This window comes from Lissotriton helveticus, chromosome 2_2 (assembly GCF_964261635.1).
Source record: "Lissotriton helveticus chromosome 2_2, aLisHel1.1, whole genome shotgun sequence".
Classification (NCBI taxonomy): domain Eukaryota; kingdom Metazoa; phylum Chordata; class Amphibia; order Caudata; family Salamandridae; genus Lissotriton; species Lissotriton helveticus.
This window is the reverse complement of record NC_136060.1, coordinates 525,358,594-525,378,360: the sequence shown is the minus strand read 5'-3', so window position 1 is coordinate 525,378,360 and position 19,767 is coordinate 525,358,594. Positions and strand designations below refer to the sequence as shown.

Sequence of the window (19,767 nt, the reverse complement as noted above, 5' to 3'; positions counted from 1 at the left end):
ATCATGTTCCCAGCATTCCTCCACTTTAGATTTAGGCCTAACAGAGTCAATAGTATGAAGGTATTTGTAAATGGAGAAAGCCTTAGGGGCATTGCGCAAAAAGGAGTGGAGTGAGGAGGTGGGAGTGGGAGAAATAGGAGAAGATTGTAGCTGAGAGAGCCGGGTGTAAGTTGATAGGATGGTAAATGGTAGTTACGGGTAAAGGAGGCAGGTAAATCATAAAGGGAACGGAGAGTGGTGAAAGGTAAGAAAGAAGATTGAGAAAAGAGTTGAGAAATCCATATCAGCCCTCTGTGACGCCATGCCTTCCAAAAGAAGGGTTTGTTACGGATAAGTAGGGCGGTATTATGCCAAATGGTAGAGGAAAGAAAATCAGCAATATTCGTAAGGGGGAGGGAGAAAAGATAGAAGCAGTTTAGTAGTGAATTTGTGAATGGGAGTAGAAATGGAAGAGGGTTTACGGGAGAAAGAGAGATATTCAGCGAAAGAAAAAGGAGAAAGAATAAGGCGCTCAAATTTAGCCCATAAAGGACAGGGAATACTAGGGTCTTGCAACCAGAAGGAAGCTTGTTGTAATAAAAACGCCTTATGGTAAGCAGGGAAATCTGGGAAATTGACTCCGCCCTCCGCCTTAGGGCGAATCAATCGAGCAAGGGACATTCTAGGTTTTTTCTTATTCCAAAGAAAGGACATCAAAATGGAATTAATCTTTTTAAAAAATTTAGAAGGAATGGGCACTGGAATATTAGAAATAGTATGGAGGACTATGGGAGACAACATCATTTTAATAGTGTCGAGACGGCCCCACCAGGATAAGTAGAGAGGATGCCATCTGGACGTTAAATCCAACAAACACAGGGAAACAGTATCTGGGATAGAGGGAGTGACATGTAGACCAAGGTATTTAATGTGGGAAGAGTTCCATGTAAAGTTAGAGGCAGCGAAATCAGGTTTAAATGTGAATTTCGTCAAGGGTAGGATCTCACACTTATCATTATTACGTTTATAGCCAGATATTTGGGAATAATCATTCACTTCAGCAAGGAAGGCGGGAATTGAATCGGTGGGATTAGAAATAAAAAGAAGGATGTTGTCCGCATAAGCGGCCAATTTATTTGGGAGTCTGATGTTTGAAAGCCCTGAATATTAGGATTCTGACGGAGTTTAGATAAAAAGGGTTCTAAGGCTAAGTTAAAAAGAAAAGGAGATAGGGGGCAGCCTTGACGGACACCTCTTTTCAAATCAAAAAAAGAAGAAACTTGGCCATTAGCACAAACTACCGCACGGGGATTAGAGTAAAGTAAGGAAATCAAAGAAATGAATTTAGAACCAAAATCAAAGCATTGAAGGGTGTGAAAAAAATAGGTCCATTCAACCCTATCAAATGCTTTCTCAGCATCCAGGGCAATAGCTGCAAGGGAATGGGGTAAATGATGGGACTTAGACAAAATATTAAATAACAGTCTAGTGTTGTCAGTGATGAAACGACCCTTGACGAAGCCTGATTGTTCCTCACCCAGAAGGTCTGGGAGAAGAAGGTCAAGGCGTGCTGCAAGAGATTTTGCAAATATTTTATAATCAATATTAACCAAAGAGATTGGCCTATAATTTTTACAATATTGAGCATCTTTCCCTTCCTTGGGTATCAGACAAATGTGTGCATCAGAGAAAGAACCTGAGGAGGCACCGAGAGTGAGGAAAGTATCAGTGAGGGAGTGTAATTTTGGGATGAGAATTTTCGAAAAGTGAAGGAAAAATTCAACAGTAAAGCCGTCCGGTCCAGGGGCCTTATCTTTTTTGAGATTCTGAAGTGCTGTGAGTAATTCTTGTTGGGAAATATTAGGCTCTAAGTGAGAAAGATCAAGAGGGAAGTGGGCCGGCTTCTGTATGTTGGAGAAAAAGCGGTCTAAGGACTGAGTGGAGGGTTGGGTTTCAGAAGAGTATAAGGTTTTGTAAAAAGCAGAAAATTCAGCAAGAATGTCCGCATCCTTATGTTTGAGAACAGAGTGTGTATCATAGATTGATTTCATATTTAATTTGTTATGCTTTACTTTCAGATAATTAGCTAAAACCTTCCCAGCCTTATTTTTGCCCCCATAACAATTTGCACTCGATTTCAGTAGATACAAAGATGCATCCTCGGTAGACTTCTTGTTAAATTTCATTTTAGCATTAATCAGGGCTGTTAAACTGTCTTGCGAATGGGAAGTGAAATAAGAATGCTCCAATTTCTTAATATCGAGGAGGAGAGCAGCTGTAAAGTTGCGAGCAGTTTTCCTTTTCTTTGCCACATAGCCAATTATAAAATCTCTCGCCGTAGCCTTGAAAGCATCCCAAATGGTATGCTTGGGAATGGAGGGGGTATCATTAAGCAAAAAAAATTCATCCGAAAATTCAGTGAAAGAAGCAGTGAACTTGGGATCTAAGAGAAGGGCATTATTAAAGCGCCAACGTTTGGGTCCAGCTGATTTAGGAAGAATGTCAAGCTGAGCTAAAGTGAGGGCGTGATCCGAGAGTAAAATCGGACCAATCTCGGCATGAGTAAGGGTTTGGGCAATGTTATGAGTGACAAAAATATAGTCAATCCGGGATTGGGAATAATGGCAAGAAGAATAAAAAGTGAATTCTTGCACCTCCGGATTACACAAGCGCCAGGCATCAGTGAGCTTATGGTGGGAAATAGCTTGGGAAAAGAGTTTATGGGATTTATTGGGAATAAAATGAGCCTTAGAATGTCTATCTAGGAAGGGGTCAAGGGGCTGATTGCAATCTCCCGCTAGGATAAAGTTGTCATCAATAAATCTGGTGATATGATGGGAAAATGTATGCCAAAAAGTAGGATCACCAGCAGTGGGGGCATAAACATTTAGAAAGGAAATTGGAACATTCTTAATAGACAGTTTAACATATGTCCAACGACCATCAGAGTCTGATTCCTGAGCAAGCAACGAATGAGACAAATTTTTGTGACATAAAATAGCTACTCCATTGCGTTTACCATCCCCCTGAGAGTAGTAAACATCACCCACCCAACCTCTTTTCAATTTAACAGATTCTTCAGCAGACAAATGAGTTTCTTGCAGAAATGCAACATCGACTGCTGGCTAGTTGATGTTATACATTAAAAAAATGTTTCCCATTCTTAAGCGTCAACTAAACAGATTGGGGTGATTCACAGACTTTTTCCCGCAAAAGCGGCGATATTTTTATCTCCCTATTAGCAAGCTGCCGCTAACAGCAGTTAGCGACAGCTTGTAGGCGATAGCTACAGGTTTGGGGCCCGCTTTGCATACCGCAAGTTTTTTCATCGCTTCACCTGCCTTCACAATAGGGGATAGCGATGTTAGCGTCCGCTTTCAGTCGCTAACAGGTTGGGTACGCCCACTTTGCATGGCATTAGCGATAAATATCGCTGACATGCAAAGCGGGCCCCAAACCGTTCGCTATCGCCTACTAGCTGTCGCTAACTGCTGTTAGCGACAACTTGCTAATAGGGCAATAGAAGTATCTCCACTTAGCAGCCGAAAACGGCCGCTAAAGCCGTGAAAATTGCCTATCGCCCCCCTTGATAATATGCCCCACTGTTTTTTATGTGTACTTGTGATGAAGGACTTTTACATTTTACATTTTGATCTTTAAGCGGTGGTCTTTCATAATTTCAGCAACAGACATATTCGTCTGGTGATAGTGTGCTTTAAAAATGCAAATAACATAACGTGACATTTCTCATCCTCTGCTTACAGTGGATTGCTGGTGGAGATAAACTTCCCTGAACATTCACCACTCTCCAGTTCAGGATGAAGCTTGAGGAACTTCTACAAGAAGCTGGAGGCTTTGGAAGGTTCCAGATCTTCATTTTGGTCCTCTTATTCATTCACCGGGCCACTCTGTCTGCACACTTCTTGCTGACCAACTTCCTGGCGGTGGTGCCTCCCCACCGATGTGCCCTCCAAAACAAGGATGTATTAGGGAACCTCACGGAGGCAGAGCTGCTCCTCATCAGCATCCCCAGGCAGCCTGATGGCACCTTCAGCTCCTGCAAGATGTACAGAGAGCCCCAGTGGCACCTGTTGGAGAACTCCACCTGGGGACAACCCACCAACTTTACTTGGGGACCACCCAACACCTCTTTGATTCAGAGCTGCCAGCATGGCTGGGAATATGACCACTCTCAGTTCATCTCTACAATAGCCACCCAGGTAAGAGATGATTAATGCTTACTTTTAAGCCTTGAAAAACAGCCACGATGAGTCACATGTCAATGCACTATTGTATAGTAGTAGAAGCAATGAAATAACAACTGATACATTAATAAAGAGACCTCATTGGCTAAGATCCTGTGCACCAAGGAGTGAAGGACACAGCTAATGAGTAAGACTATACTCCAATTAGTGTGAATAACGGGCAGAGAGTGAGAGTATGCTCCAATGAGTAAAATATTTTAGAGTGCCGGCTAGGGATTTACAGCCAGATTCATGAAGCAAAATTGCGATCGCAATAGCTGCGAATTAGCTATTGCGATCGCAATTTACAGAAAAGCAATTCATCATGTGAAAAACATAGTATTTGCGAGTTCGCAAAACAAATCGCGAATTCGCAAAATAATTCGCAGAATTTAGGAGGAACCCCAATAGCGATTCTGAAATAGCGAGAATCTATGGATTCTGCGATTCATTTAGCCATTCCGCTAAATACATCCAGCTGAAAATCCAGCTGAAGGACACAGACGCCGCAACCAAATCACTAATAACTTTTTCTAGTCCACCCACTGCCCTCACCCAACACTGCACTCATGCATGACAAATGTAATAATGACATGAGTCGGATTTACGTTCAACCATAAATTCTTATTGTTCATTCACAATAATGTGTTTTTTCGTTTGTCCATGAGTGCACATGGGAACAGTATTGCTCCATACGTCCCCATGCTGGGGTAGAGTGCTTGCTTGCAGATTCTGCATGGCCCTGCAGGCAGAGTGTAAATTGTCAATGGCGCCTCCGTCCAGACGCACCCAGTCGGCGTTCTGTCCCCGGCGGCAAGGACATGCGGCTGTGACTTGACGTGCCCTCGCTGACATCATCACCACCCCCTGGTGCAACATGGGCAGTTGGCTGCATGTTGAGCACAGCTGCTGTCACCTGATCAAGTGCCCTTGCAACGTCCTGGCAACACTGAACCATTTTTTCCTGCATTGCAAGGGACCGGTGGGAAAGCTGAGATGTTGCCTTGCCGATGATATGATTAGATCTGGTGTAGGCTGACAGGCGGGTCAGCAGCTGGCAGTGGCGCCGCCGGGTGATGTCCTGCTGAGAGACAAGGATCTGATTGTCCTCTCGCACAGCTGCGGTCAGCTGTCCAACATGCTGCACGGTATTGGTGAGCTGCAGATGTATGGCAGCCAGGTGACGTGCCTGCGTCAGGTGTACCGCAAGCATGCGGCATTCAATTGCCAGGCCAGGATCACGTGCATGGACAGCCCAGCCCGCGCATGTTGAGATGTCACACAGCTGGCGCATCAGTCCGCTGGAGTGCGACCTGATGGCGGCTGAGCGTCTCGTCTGCCTCCTGGCAGCTGGTGGGGTGGCCTGTACCACTGCCGTGGGTGTCGGTGGGGGTGGTTGCTGGGCACCTGTGGCTGCAGGGTTGGCCCTGCCCACATGGGGGTGTGGTGGTGATACTGCTGCAGGTGGCTGAGATGTTCCTGGTTCAGGTTGGCCCTCACCCTCGGTGTCCTCCTGGTACTCATCAATATGTAGGGCCTCGCTATTGGTGCTGGCCTGTTCTGCTGCACCTGTGATGTAAATGGGTGCATGATTAATGATATGTAGCTTGCACATGAGATGTTGCTACATGCATGCAGGCCTGCTGTCCCTGACTGGCTTTTGGAATTACTTTGAATTTACAGGTCTGCCTGTGTTGGGCTATCTGGGAATGTTTATTACACTATAACTCCCACAATGCAATAGGGCATTTCAGGTGTGCATGGCCTGCATTACTGGGGTTGTCAATTTGCTAGCTATGGGGTCATCGGCATTGTTAGGGGACGGGCTCGCAGTCGCATGGCACTTACCTTTGGATTGTTGGGTGAGTCGGGACAAGTCCAGCTGGGTGATCCCCACGCAGGCTTCAGGAGTCAGGGTGTCCTCCACGAGGTCCTCCAGTGGGGTGTTGGGTGTGGCAGTGGGGTCTCCTCCACCGGTGGCAAATCGCTCCCCCAGCCTCTCTGCTATTCGCTCCTTGGCCCGCCCTCTGAGGTCGTAAAACCTCTTTTTCAATTCGTCAATTGACCGCTGGGTCACCCCGACCGAATTTACCTTGACGCGGATTCGCAGCCAGATGCGGCACTTTTCAGCCTCTGGCACCCTCCTGGAGTCCTTGCCAAACAGGCGTGCATGGTTCTTACAGACCCCCTCAATTAGGTACTCAAGTTCTTGTTCAGAGAACTTAATTTTCCTCTTCCTCTCATGGCCACTGCTCCCTGCTGCTTCCTGTGACATTTTGGAGGTTGTGGATGTCCTGCTGTGCTGCTGGAATTTCACTGTTGTGGAGCTCTTCACAGTCCTGCTTCCACTTTCAGGCTCAGTGGTCTGAATGAGGGAGAGAACAGCCTACTTCCTGGTTGTGATATCATCATTGGGCTCGAAATGCGACTTCCCGTTTTTGCGATCTCGCAATTAGCGAGATCGCAGATTGCTATTTCGGTAATTGCGAAATCGCAATTTCAACCAAGAAATCGGGCGATTCTGAGAATATTATGCAATTGGGGCTAAATCACAATCAGCAATTGCGGCCGATTGCGGTTCACATTTTTTGCGCGTATTTCTTCATGAATGCCATTCTGCGAATTCTAAATTGTGATTTGGTAAATTTCGCTATTTAGAATTCGCAGAATGTTGCATTGATGAATCTGGCTGTTTGTTTGTAAGAATAATCACCAGATTTTAGCCTTGGATCCTATTTACCCATTGAAGTCTATACAATCAAATTGTTATCTGACCTCATTTTGAAATGACTGCCAAATGCGCAGAGAAGCCTTTCCAAAGGAAATAATTATAATACAGTGTATCATTTCTTAGAATTATGAAAAACTTGATGAGTATGAAAAAACCTAATGAGTATGACAAACACGGGAAATGTTATTGTAGAAAAAATATTTTTTTATATCATTTGATTATAAAATTCATAGGGTACATATCAACATTTTACATTTGTTACAATGCTTCCAAATGAAAAAGAAAAGCTCCATCCGTTCTATAATTCATTTGAAAAAGTCCAAACCAATAATTAAAGCAATAAGTGACACTTATTTTGTTTAAAGTAAAGGCCACTTAATCCGTTGCTAATGGATGGAGAAATGGACCCAATAGTCGACGTTTCGGTCTTCTATGGTACTAATCCGTGAGACCTTCTTCAGGACAACACAATTAACATGTGACTGTGACCCTTTCTCAAGATATCCGGTAGTGACCTCAATCTTCCAGTATCAATTAAAATCTCAGTATGAATCCTGATTTTGGATCTGGTTTTTTCTCGGCTTATAGACTGCTCTATATGTTGGATTTCTTTCCTGGTCCGCCACTGTATTTTATATTTGGTCAAATTTATTGCTCCCAATTTGTGCACTTCAGTTAGATGCGGAAATGATGCAATCTGCCGGAATCACAAATTGGGTTGTGTTGTTTCTCTGCGCATTTGGCAGTCAATTCAAAATTAGATCAGATAACAATTTGATTGTATAGACTTTAATGGGTAAATAAGATCCAAGTCTAAAATCTGGTGATTATTCTTACAACAAAATCCCTTGCCGTCACTCTAAAATATTGTATCCTGCCCAAGCCCGCAAGGGTATATTGGGTTTCCCACCCTTTCTGTACCAATGAGTAAAAGTCATGGCAAATGAGTGAGACAGTGGCCCTTTGGCAGGGATTTACAATCAAAGCATCATTTTATGCTGCAAGGATTGAAAGGCAAAGCTGAAATTCAGACAGTGAGACTCTAGTGCAAGTGAGTGAGACTGTGGTGCATGGAGCGAGCCTCACACCCTATGACTGAGACTTTGCATCAAAGAGTGACTCTTACATACAATGAATGGGAGAGCACTTCTTGGACAGGGGCTCACAGCGAAAGCATGAGACAGTGTTCCAAGGAATGATCTCACATCAGAAGAGTGAGACTGTGTTCCAATGAGGGACACTGACCCCTGATGAGCTACTCTGTGATGCAATCAGTCAGTCCCGAGTCTCCAAAGAATAAGTTCGTAGCTAAAGACTGAGACAGTGTGATAAGTTTTGAGAGTCACACACCACAATTGAGATGTGACCTGACAGAGATTAAGAAGTGTATAGGGGGCGTGTAACTTGAATAGAGTCAACTCATCATTAATGCCCAAGTCAATGCCACATACACCTCCTACTTCCACATCCTGAAGATGCTGTTCAAATGGCTTCCCACCAGCATCGCAGAACCATCACCCATGAACTCATCAAAAGCAAACTGGGCTAGGGGAAAAATGTATACGCCGAAATCAGCACCCAACTGGCTACGAGGCGCAAAGTATACAAAAATCATCAGCCAGAATTGCACTTGACCTATCACATTTATGCATATTCCTCCTCATGTCAGAGAGCTCCACTAGTTTCCTATATATAAAAGAAACTCTGTTTAGACTCCTCACTCACACCTTCAAAGCCCTACACTACCAAGACCTGGCCTACCTCAACAACAGTATCAGACTCCACAAAACCTCCAGACACCTCCCATCAGCAGAACTCCTACGTGCATACATCCTACGCATGCGCAAAATCAGAACCAACTTTCAGTTCTTCTCTATCATTACTCCTAAAGCTTCTAATGACCTTCCGCGGGCCATCAGAGTATCCTCTTCAATTCTTGAATTCCGCAAGAAATTGAAGATGTGGCTCTTCAACTAGTTCTACTAGGCTGGTCCTATGCTAGACCTATGCTAGGCCATTATTGCTCCAAGATAGGCTTCCTGGTGAAAGAGAGTACAAATACACATTACATAAATAAACATAAAAAAAACATAGCATAACATAACAACATAAAATAACATAACACAACACAACATAACAACAACTCTAGCTTTTTACTGACACTCAGTTTGACAAACATGATCTTTTCCTGTGACTCCTCAAGCCCTGTTTTGATAATATTCCAAACCTTATTGAATTGATATTAGAACATTGAAATGCTGGGAGCTCCATTGAAAACAATGGAGTGCTCCGGGCTTCTAATGGCTGGTATAAGCCCGGAGCTCCAACATTCCAATGTCCCTTTGTTCACAGCTCTGGCTGTAAACAAAGGCTTCAGGGAGCTTGAGGGGATTCGAATCCACTCACGCTCCCAAAAGGCTTTGTTCTTTTTTGTTAGAACATTCTGCCCTCTAGTGGCAGAATGTTCTAATAGCCCTATAGCCCTTCGTAGTTGGGCTATACCGGCTATTAAAGTCCCTCTCCCTTGTTAAAGGCCCTTGCCTTCAGCTCGGGGCCTTTAACGCTGGAGAGGGCCTTTAATAGCCGGTATAGCCCTCTACGGAGGGCTATAAGGCTATAATATGAACTGGCTGCCAGACCCTGCTAAGCTGCACGTACCTTACTGTCCACACATTGTAATGACATAAAAAATGTGCTAATAATGACAGGATGCGCTAACAAGACGCCTTCTTATAAATTACAAAGAAGGATTATCATTGATTTGTTTTCTTCAAATATCTAGTGACCTTAAGCAACATAAACCTCATCAGCACAAGGCCTTATGTAGCAAATGGGCCCAACAGCCTACCGAAGGCGGAGCCCCATGCTGTCGTGGCCAGGGCCCTACTATGGTGCTCCTGTGCCTTATGTTAAATCCTGATGTTCATTTTTGCTACAGGACTCAAAATGTGTCAACACAAATTGTGTTTATTTTCACTGAATACAAGTTCGATCAGGAGTTGCTTTACATGGGCAGGATGAAGTCATTTTGCCTGATTGGACATTTCATCATAATCTGTCTGTGTGTGGGCATTGCCCACGCCTTCTCCTTCCACACCACTCACCAGTAACTTAAACTTGGAAGTAAAACTGTCTACCTGCAGTGTCCTTGTTAGTGTCTGGCTTCCATACTCCAGCCTCACATACACATAATCTAATATTTCAGGTACTTAAAATGAAAGCATTGTGTCTGCACACTGTTCTACTTTGTCCAAATTGGGGTTCTGAGAGAAAGGTACTCCCACCAGCTAAGGGATGCTATGGTGCATACAGTATAACATCTCCCCTCAATAAATGAGAAGGTAGAGAGATGTTTGGAGGGATGTATGACGTTACAACTCATACTTTTACAACGCATACCATTACAACGAATTTTTTACAACGCAAAAACTTTTACAACGCATGTATTTACAACGCATGTTTTTACAACGCAGGTACCTTTACAACGCATACCATTACAACGTAAGTATTGGTAAGTATATATTATTTTTTTTAATTTAAAATAATTGAAAATAATATAATTTAATTTAATTTAATTTAATTTAATTTAATTTAATTTAATTGATTTAATTTAAATTTAATTTTATTTAATTTTTACCCTGTACCCCTGTACTCCAAAAACCCAAAACTGACCCTGAACCCTAAAAATACCCCTTTACCCCAAAAACCCAAAACTGACCCTGAACCCTAAAAATACCCCTGTACCCCAAAAACCCAAAACTGACCCTGAACCCTAAAAATACCCCTTTACCCCAAAAACCCAAAACTGACCCTGAACCCTAAAAATACCCCTGTACCCCAAAAACCCAAAACTGACCCTGAACCCTAAAAATACCCCTTTACCCAAAAACCTAAAACTGACCCTGAACCCCAAAAATACCCTTTTACCCAAAAACCCAAAACTGACCCTGAACTCTAAAAATACCCCTTTACCCAAAAACCCAAAACTGACCCTGAACCCTAAAAATATCCCTTAACCCAAAAACTGAAAACTGACCCTGAACCCTAAAAATACCCCTTTACCCAAAAACTGAAAACTGAGCCTGAACCTTAAAAATACCCCTTTACCCAAAAACTGAAAACTGACCCTGAGCCCTAAAAATACCCTTTTACCCAAAAACCCCAAACTGACCCTGAACCCTAAAAATAACCCTTAACCCAAAAACCCAAAACTGACCCTGAACCCTAAAAATACCCCTTAACCCAAAAACTGAAAACTGACCCTGAACCCTAAAAATACCCTTTTACCCAAAAACTGAAAACTGACCCTTAACCCTAAAAAGACCCCTTAAAAAAACCCAAACATATAAAATTTAAAATATAATTATATACTTACCAATACTTACGTTGTAATGGTATGCGTTGTAAAGGTACCTGCGTTGTAAAAACATGCATTGTAAATACATGCGTTGTAATGGTTTTTGCGTTGTAAAAATTTTGTTGTAATGGTAGTGCGTTGTAAAAGTTGCGTTGTAATGGTTGATTCCCGTTTGGAGACATACACCAGAAGGGACAGTATTGTGAAGACTATCAGCTGTGAAGCAGCTATGTAGGAAGGTATTAAATATCCAGAATTACAATAGGCTAATAATATAACGCAAAGGTCAACCAGGGAGAAATAGACTGACATATTATGGATATGTGATATAAACTCTTTGGTATATATGCTTTGTTCACTGTAATAATATTCCTTGTTGAAAAACTTATCTGTGATTATGGAGATCATTTTAGTACATATGAGTTTCATTTGTTTAGCTCTTAATAACACTTAGGGCCTAACTTAGAGTTCGGCTGACATGGTGCTCCATTGCAAATGTGATGGAGTACCCCGCCTGCCAAACCCTCAATCCGTCTGTGCTACTGAGAGCTGGATGGACCTTCAGCTTTCCCTTTGGTGGTGCCCCCATTGGGTGCATCAATGGAAAGCTTAGCCCGGCAGCCTGCCAGAGTCCTGACTGTCAGAGTAAGAGGATCACACTGCCCACTCTATTTAAGGTGGACTGTCTGATGTCCTTTTTTCTGTCTCTCACAAAAAGTGAAAATGTGTGATCCTGGGCAAACAATTAAACTAATGACCTCGACACACCGGGAAAAACTCTTTGGGTGTGGAGGTTATTAGCTATTTGTTTTAAAAAACAAACAAAAAGGTTAGTAGACCTGCAGCAAAACCTGAATGAATGAATATTGGTCTTATAAAGCGCAAACAAAGGTGTCAAGGCACTGCGGATAGAGCCAGAGGTCGCAGGAGGCACGGAAGGAAACCCAACATTTAAGTGATGAGCCACGTCTTTAAGACCTAACAGAAAAGAGAATGAGACTCTTGTCCAGAAATCAATAGCAGAAGAGTATTCCAAAGCTTAGAGGCAGCAACAGAAAAAGCCCCCCCCCCCCTACCTGGCTCTCCTTAACCTGTGAACTACCAGACAGGTTGTAGTGGTAGATCGTAATTGTTTGGTAGGAACATACCGTTGAAAAAGCCTTTTGATACCTTCGGAGCCTAAGTTATGAAGAGCTTTGTGGACGAGGCTAAGGGCCTTGAATAACATTCTGTGGCCTAGAGAAAGCTAGTTTAGGTTGCGAATGGATGCTGAAGCAGGGTGAAATTTAGGAAGATCCATCACAAGTCTGGCCGCTGCATTCAGTACAAGCTGCAGTTTGTGAACGGATCCCTTATTGATATCCAGAAACCGGGCATCACAATAATCCAATCTGGAGAGGACAAGAGCGACAACTGCCTGCTTTCGAGAGGAAAAGGAAAGACACGGAAAGATCTTCCTCAAGACCCTGATGATGCCAAAACAAGTTGTGACTGTTCTGTTGAACTGGGGGTCGAAAGAAAGAGAGCTGTCAACTATCGCACCAAGATTCTTTGCTGCTGGAGCTGGACAGGGGCATGGGCCAAGCATTTCAGGCCACCAAGAATAGGGCCATGTAGCTTGTTGACTACCAAAAATCAAGACTTTGGTTTTGTCGCCACTGAGTCAAAGGTAGTTATCTACTATCCAGGAGGCCACAACCTGCATGCAATTCTTTTTTTTTTTGTGCTGTGGACGCCTCTATGCTGTTGGTGATTGACACAATCATTTGTGTGTCATACCCATAGGACAGAGACTCCAGGCCAAAAGATCAAATGACTTTGGGCAGAGAGGCGACATAGATGTTAAACAAGGTTGGGTTCAATGAAGAGCCCTGTGGGACTCCGCAGAAGGTGTGAGTGGCCTCAGAGTAAAATTGATCCAAGTTTACTTTTTGTGACTGGCCAGTGAGAAAAAAGGACAGAAGCATCAGAGCGGAGCCTGTGACACCAATTTCTTTGAGACGGCTGACCATCCTCGAGGGTGAAATGGTTAAGTCTAGGAGAATTAGTAGAGAAATGAACGCAGCATCAACTTGAATGCTGATAATATTTATTGCAGAGGTTAAAGCAGTCTCCGGGCTCTGGCTACTCCTAAACCCATGCTGAGAGCCATCAAGCAAATGATGTTGATTCCTACCTGGAAGGTGGAAGTTGAGAGGCTTCTCCAAGATTTTTGCATGGACTGGCAGTAGAGAAAAAGGCCAATCATTTTTTAGTTCAAAGGGATGTAAAGTGGACTTTTTCTATAATGGTTTGACCACTGCAGTTCTCCAAGTGAGAGGATATTTTCCTGATGATATAGTTACATTAAGTATGGAGGTAAGGTGAGGGGCAACCCTCTCCCTACCAGATTTCATGGTCTTCAGGGGTCAGGATTCCAGGGGGGATTCAGAGTTGATTCCCCCTAGGAGGCAGTCTGCGTGCTGATGAAAAAAGGAGGGGGAGGCAGATAAATTAGCTCCCCACTCGTGTAGTGTAGGAGAATTAACTAGCACAGGGCTAATAGTAGTCCCATAAAAACAAGTGAGGGGCCTTACCAAGTTAGACACTATGCAAGTGACATCATGACACATGCAATCACAGCACATGATGTCACGACGTAGCGCTATAAAAAAAAAGTGCCATTTAAATTATTTGTGTAAATACTGGGACAGGCCACCCCATCTGAGTCTTACAGTGTGTGCTCTTACATACAGGGACAGAACAAAGGCCAAAGCATACATCTCTTAAGTACCTGTGCAGAGATAGCAAGTTGTGTGCCTTGGTTTCCATCTGTGGCATTTGCATTTGCAACAAGCCCCATGCCACCTCCAATCAAGCTATTCACACAAAAGGGTGCCTGATGGCCCCTCAACTTCAGCCTGGCTGGAGGTAAAAAACAAAACACACCTCGCTGAACGTGTCAAGGTGTCTTACACCAGGACACGTTCAGCATATGTCTGTGGGGACCAACACCTTCGCAGGGGGGACGGCGTCCACACTGTGAAAATAGTGGGTGGACGCAGTGTACCTGCATGTACCCCCGACTTGTGTCCTGGTAGGAACTATGACAGATGTCTACTAAACCGTTTTCACCTTCAGAGGAGCCCTCAGGGCTGTGGTTCCTCTGCAGGTGCTGATCTCTAAAGCTGGCAGGGTGTAGTCCTTCAGGGTGCCAGATTTCATGTCCTCCAAACAAGGGAGTAGGAATGTTGTCCTTTTCTCAAATGAGAACTTGCCTATGTGCATGTCTGTGGTGACTAAGGATATCTATCTGGATGTGTCCCTTTAAAAAGGGGTGTGTCTCAGAACTGCTGTATGAATCTAAAGAAGATAAACCTTGATAAAAGGACAATTGACATTGAGGGGCATATTTATGAGCCCCTTGGGCCACCGTAGCATTACTTTTTGTGATGCGCTAGCGGCGCAAACCACAAAATCCAATTTATGAGGTCACGCAAAGCCACTGTGGGCCCGATTCCTATCTCGTTTGGAGAGCATGCCAACCAAATCGTTTGCGGAAAGCTTTCCATACGACTTGGATTGGGGCAGTCCGACCTAACGAGTACCAGGCATTCGTGTGCATCTGGATACAATTCAATCAGACTCCAATTGACTTCAATAGATGCCTGTGTTCCGACCATGAACACAGGCTCCCATTTAAGAAAGAGGTGGCTGGAGAAAATCGTGCACCCTGTGGTAGGCACCCCATGGTGCCTGCCACATTATATATGGCTGGAAAGGGGGGTCCTTGGGTAACCCCATGGGTCCAATTAGGAGGCCCCCGTGTTAAGGGGGTCCTGTTACGGGCCCCCAAAGTGTGATTCTGGCAGCCTTTTTGTTCATGGCAAACCGATTTGTAAAGGCTGTCCGAATCAGTCATCGTACTCCCTCGCTTGGGAACCAAGTCCATAAAGCTGTAGGAATCGACTCCAGAAAGGCTCGTCCTGTCCTAATGTCTTCTGGAACTGATTGGTTCGGCCTGGACTGTTTCCAGGCATCGTACTTGTTCATCCGGAACTTGGAACGAGTCAGTTGGAAACAAGGGTTCCAGATAGAGTTCCGCAAAGCTGATTGCGATTCGAAGCCCTTCCGACCAGAATCGAAATCGACCCCTTTGTGTGGATTTGGAAAGCCTCAGAGGTATATGTCTCTTTACTCTGTGCTCTGGAGGCTTTCTATGGGCATTGCAGTTGGTGTTAACATGCAACAGTCAAGGATTTTGATAGTTCCCCAGATTAAGAGCATGTAAACCTGGGGATGAGCAAAAACGTTACGCCTCCCAGGGTAGCAGCAGCGAGGAGCAATAACTGAAATTCACCTATTTTTTCCTCTTTCCATGTGTGCTGCAGCATCCAATGAAAGAGGACAAAGCCTCCCAGAATGACACCTTCCTGCACAAAAACAATCCTGCCAACAACACACGCACCTTTGCACCAAGCCCGTGTTGGCGCTGGGCTGTCGAAACGGGGCCAGCGCTGGGAGAGGGACATGAATGCGCCGCATTGGATGAATAAGGTGCGTTCCTGCACTATCACTTTTATGTAGAGCAGCGCAGCAAGGGGACTTACTGTGCTGCCCTACATCAAATCCCAGTAAATGAGGCCCTGAGGATCTTAGGGGGTTACTTCACAGTTTGGTTATGGGGTTTGGGAGGTTGTGTAGCCTTTGGGTGAATAGGGATGTTTCCTAAAAAGGAGGAAGGGATGAGTCACATTCATATTGTGGCGCTGATGGAGCTTGGGTGTACATTTTAGTGCTTCATGCCTCATATTTGCTGTTTTATGCGCTGTAAATAACAGTTTGTATGTTTTGAGCATAGAAGGGCAGAAGTGCTGCAGGAAGTGCTTTGCCAATTACACAAGTGAGTTGATAGTTAAAGGCATGGAATGTGAGTCAATTGGAGGTCTTGTGGGAAGGGGGATTGTTCTCTGGGGGGCCTCATTAATGAGAAATGACACATCGCTGCGTGAAAGCAGCGATGCGTCACTTCTCAGTGCGCACTCCTTGCGACATGATTGATGCGTCATATTTACAGTATGACGCATCATGTCGCAAGGAGTTACAGATACGTCAGTATTTCTGACGTATCTGTAGGCGCAAAAGTGACGCATTGCTGGAGTGTGTCACAAAAGTGACGCAACTCCAGCAATGTGTCCTTTCACATGGGGAAAGCCCCATGTGAACGGGCCTGCGTCAGTCTTACGCCTGCTGTGAGGCAGGTGTAAGATTTTGAGCAACGGCGTCCTAGAAGTGACGCAGTGAAATCTCATATCGTATAATAGACGGATTACGTGGTTTCAGATTCAGGGCCCCTTTTAAGGCTTTCAGAGCTTTTGTACAACTCCCATTAAACCACCCCTCAGAGTTTGTTAGGTTATTTTTAGGCATACTAACCAGCAAATTTTTAATATGACATTGGATGTTGGCAAAGGCTGCCATAGTATTAATGGGCTCCTCAAATTCCACCAAGCAAACATTGATATCACTAGCACAATGAGAAAACAGCTTCTGTAAGAACGTGCTGGGCACAATTTTTTCCCATTTTACCGCGTATCCATTAGTTTTGGATAAATCGATCTTGAAAGGATACAAGCGGGGAGTTCCCATTTTATCAGAGCGCCCTTTTACATTTAGCCCAATTCTTAAAGGGTAGTGGTCACTAAATATGTCTTTGCCAACTTCCCAGGAAGATATAAACCCTGGATTGGCATGAGTTGTAAGTGCAAAGTCAATAACCGAATTACATCCTCTACCAAAGAAGGTTGGCTCAAAAGGGATAGGTGGTGAGCAGGTCTGATTCACAAAGAAGAAATCAAAATTAAAAACAATACCATTTAGAAGTGACCCCATCTTTGTGTGGGAGAAGTGGATGGGACCCTCCAACCCATGATCTGACAGACCACACAAATCTGTTTCAATGGACGGGCAAATGGTACAATTGAAGTCCCCGACCCAGATTATCTTTGCCCCCTTTGAGTATTCAACAAGTCGGGTCATATGAGACAGCATGTTTGACATGGTAGACTCCATTTCGCAATTAGGGATGTTATTATAGAAATTCACCAATAAGATTTTCTCATTAAGGCCCCATTTTAAAAACAAAATTTGAAAATACAAACTAGAGTAAAATGTATGGGCCTTAACATCCACAGTGGTAGAAACATAAACGCAGAGCCCACCCTTATTATGTCCCTGTGTTGACAACTCTGCCGGGGAGTGAAAGGTCGGATACCCCAGCAGATGAGTTTCCTCTAACAGCCATGTTTCTTGGAAGCACAGGATACCGTGCCTTTGTATGACTGCTAACCATGCTTTGTTTGCGACTTTACTTCCTAGACCTGCCACATTCCATGATAGAAGAGAATTAAGATGGAATACCGTAGTGGTGGGTAGATCTGGGCTCCCAGTGATCCCCATGGCATTTCTCGAGAGCTGGGAAGATGTGATGATAAGATCAGATGAGGTCGTAACGCTAGGAGTACAACAATCATGGGGAGTTGGTTGGGGACAATGAGGGACAGGGCTAATTTTCAGAGCAAGTCCTGATGGCATATCCCCCTCCCACGCCTTGACCTGTTGCTCGTTCAACAGACTAGTAGGAATATTTTGAATGATAATACGTTGTCGCACCCTATGCCCCTCGCACGTCTTCTCTCTATTGTTGGGCTCAATGAGTCATTCATTCTCATCCATCCCAGAAGGAGGATGGAATAAATTAGTGAATGGTATGTTCCAGACTTCCTTGGGATTATAAGTTTGAAGGTAGTCCCATTCATTATGATGGCTGGAATTTTTGTAAATTGGCCGCAGTTGGTTAGACTGCCACGATGGAACATGAGGATCGCTATTGAAGTTATAATGGTTATAGGCCTTGGGAGTCATTGAAGGCTGCGAGCGATAAGGTATATGTGATATGTGCCTAATGGGTTGGGGATAAATAGGCATTGGTTGGGAGGAAGCAGGAACATTTCGGATATGATATCTTTGATCCGGCTGCAAAGATATCATAGGTCCTAACGGGAGTTCCGGTTTCCAAGTATTCATGGGATTTTGGGTTTTATTCCTCATTGGTAGTATATTGGGGGGCGGCGGCTTCATCAAAGATTCCGGATAAAAGTAACTTAAATTGTGCGTGGTAATCCCCCCTTCGCCTATCCCAGGGAACCAATCGCTAAGATAAGTGACCAGTCTGTGATCTTTAAAATTAACTATGATCACATCACCCTCGATGTCCTTAGGTCTGGTACCCACCCACTTACATCGCCTCACTGAAACAATATCACAGTTTAGGTGCATCGGGGGTGGCCTATTTCTCCTCAGCCAGTAGATAACCTTATTTTTTAAGTTAGAATGGTGTTCTGGGTTACCCGCTGGCGGAGGGGGTACACCTGTAAGTACAATGACATAGTTTAGGCATTCAGGCGGTAAGTCAACTATATTTCTTGATCTTAATCTTAATGTGGGGTCAGAAGTTGTATTACCCAGAAGGTTAGTATTATTGGGGCGCCTGTTTTGGGTCCCTATATTCGGAATAGGCTTGTCTTTACTAGTGGTGTTGTTAGTTGAACTAGGTTTAGTGTTTAATTTGATATCAGACACATGTTTACAAGTCCCATCTGTGGGTTTTTTAGTTGTTATTGGGGTACCAGGCGTTAGCTTAGGTTGGCTAGGATGTTTGTTAGACTGTGTTGAATTGTTACTTTCGTCAGGTATATAACAAAGTAAGCCCTTCTGCCCTTGGAGGATTTGGTCGACTTTCTCCCCCAGACTTACAATCCTTTCTGTCAGAGGTAAAATGAGAGCCTTTATGAGAGAATTAATGTCATCTAATAACCCTGGATAACTAGGGACAGATAACGGTTTAGGGGTCGTATGCCCCGTTGGGTCCACTATCCCTTCCTTTAGCGGAGTCGTGTGTAGTATATGCAGAGGATTGGTAAATTTCGTGAGAGTACCATTTCCACTGTGAAGTGCATCTTTCCTTCTCCTCTTCCTTGGGGGAGCACCAGAGGAGCTATTAGGACACTTGTTAATAACCTTCAAAGATTTATTTTCAGGTGAATTTTTAGACTTCCCGGCAGGAGTACTGGAATGAAGTTGAATTGGTCCAGTTGGGGTAAATATGGGCGAAGGTATATTTATATCGTAAAGTGGGGCTGGATCATTGAGGGGGGTACTTAAGTCTATTGTCTGACTATCCAGTACTTGAGAAGGGATAGTATCAGGAATAATTATAGGGTCCATCTGGCCAGATAGTTTATTCTGAAAAATGAGGGGGATATCTTCTGTAGAAAGGGAATCGTTGTCATGATCATTTGATGTTGTAAGATCTATTAAGAGACCTGTAGCTACATCCGGGTGCGGGAGGGGTCTTTGTTTGAGCAATTCAATAGAGAGACGTCGGCCAGCTCTCTTCTCTGCAAGGGTAATGTCCC

At 44.0% G+C, this 19,767-nt stretch overlaps 1 protein-coding gene across 1 annotated transcript in view; it reads left to right on the top strand.

Annotated features, from left to right (window-relative positions):
- Positions 1 to 19,767, top strand: part of LOC144821702 (solute carrier family 22 member 7-like) — a 178,883-nt gene that overhangs the window by 29,389 nt on the left and 129,727 nt on the right. Inside the window, exon 2 of the mRNA XM_078678919.1 lies at positions 3,744 to 4,199. Coding sequence (XP_078535045.1) covers positions 3,798 to 4,199 — 402 coding nt within the window. The 5' untranslated portion in view covers positions 3,744 to 3,797. The remainder of the gene's footprint in view (positions 1 to 3,743; positions 4,200 to 19,767) is intronic.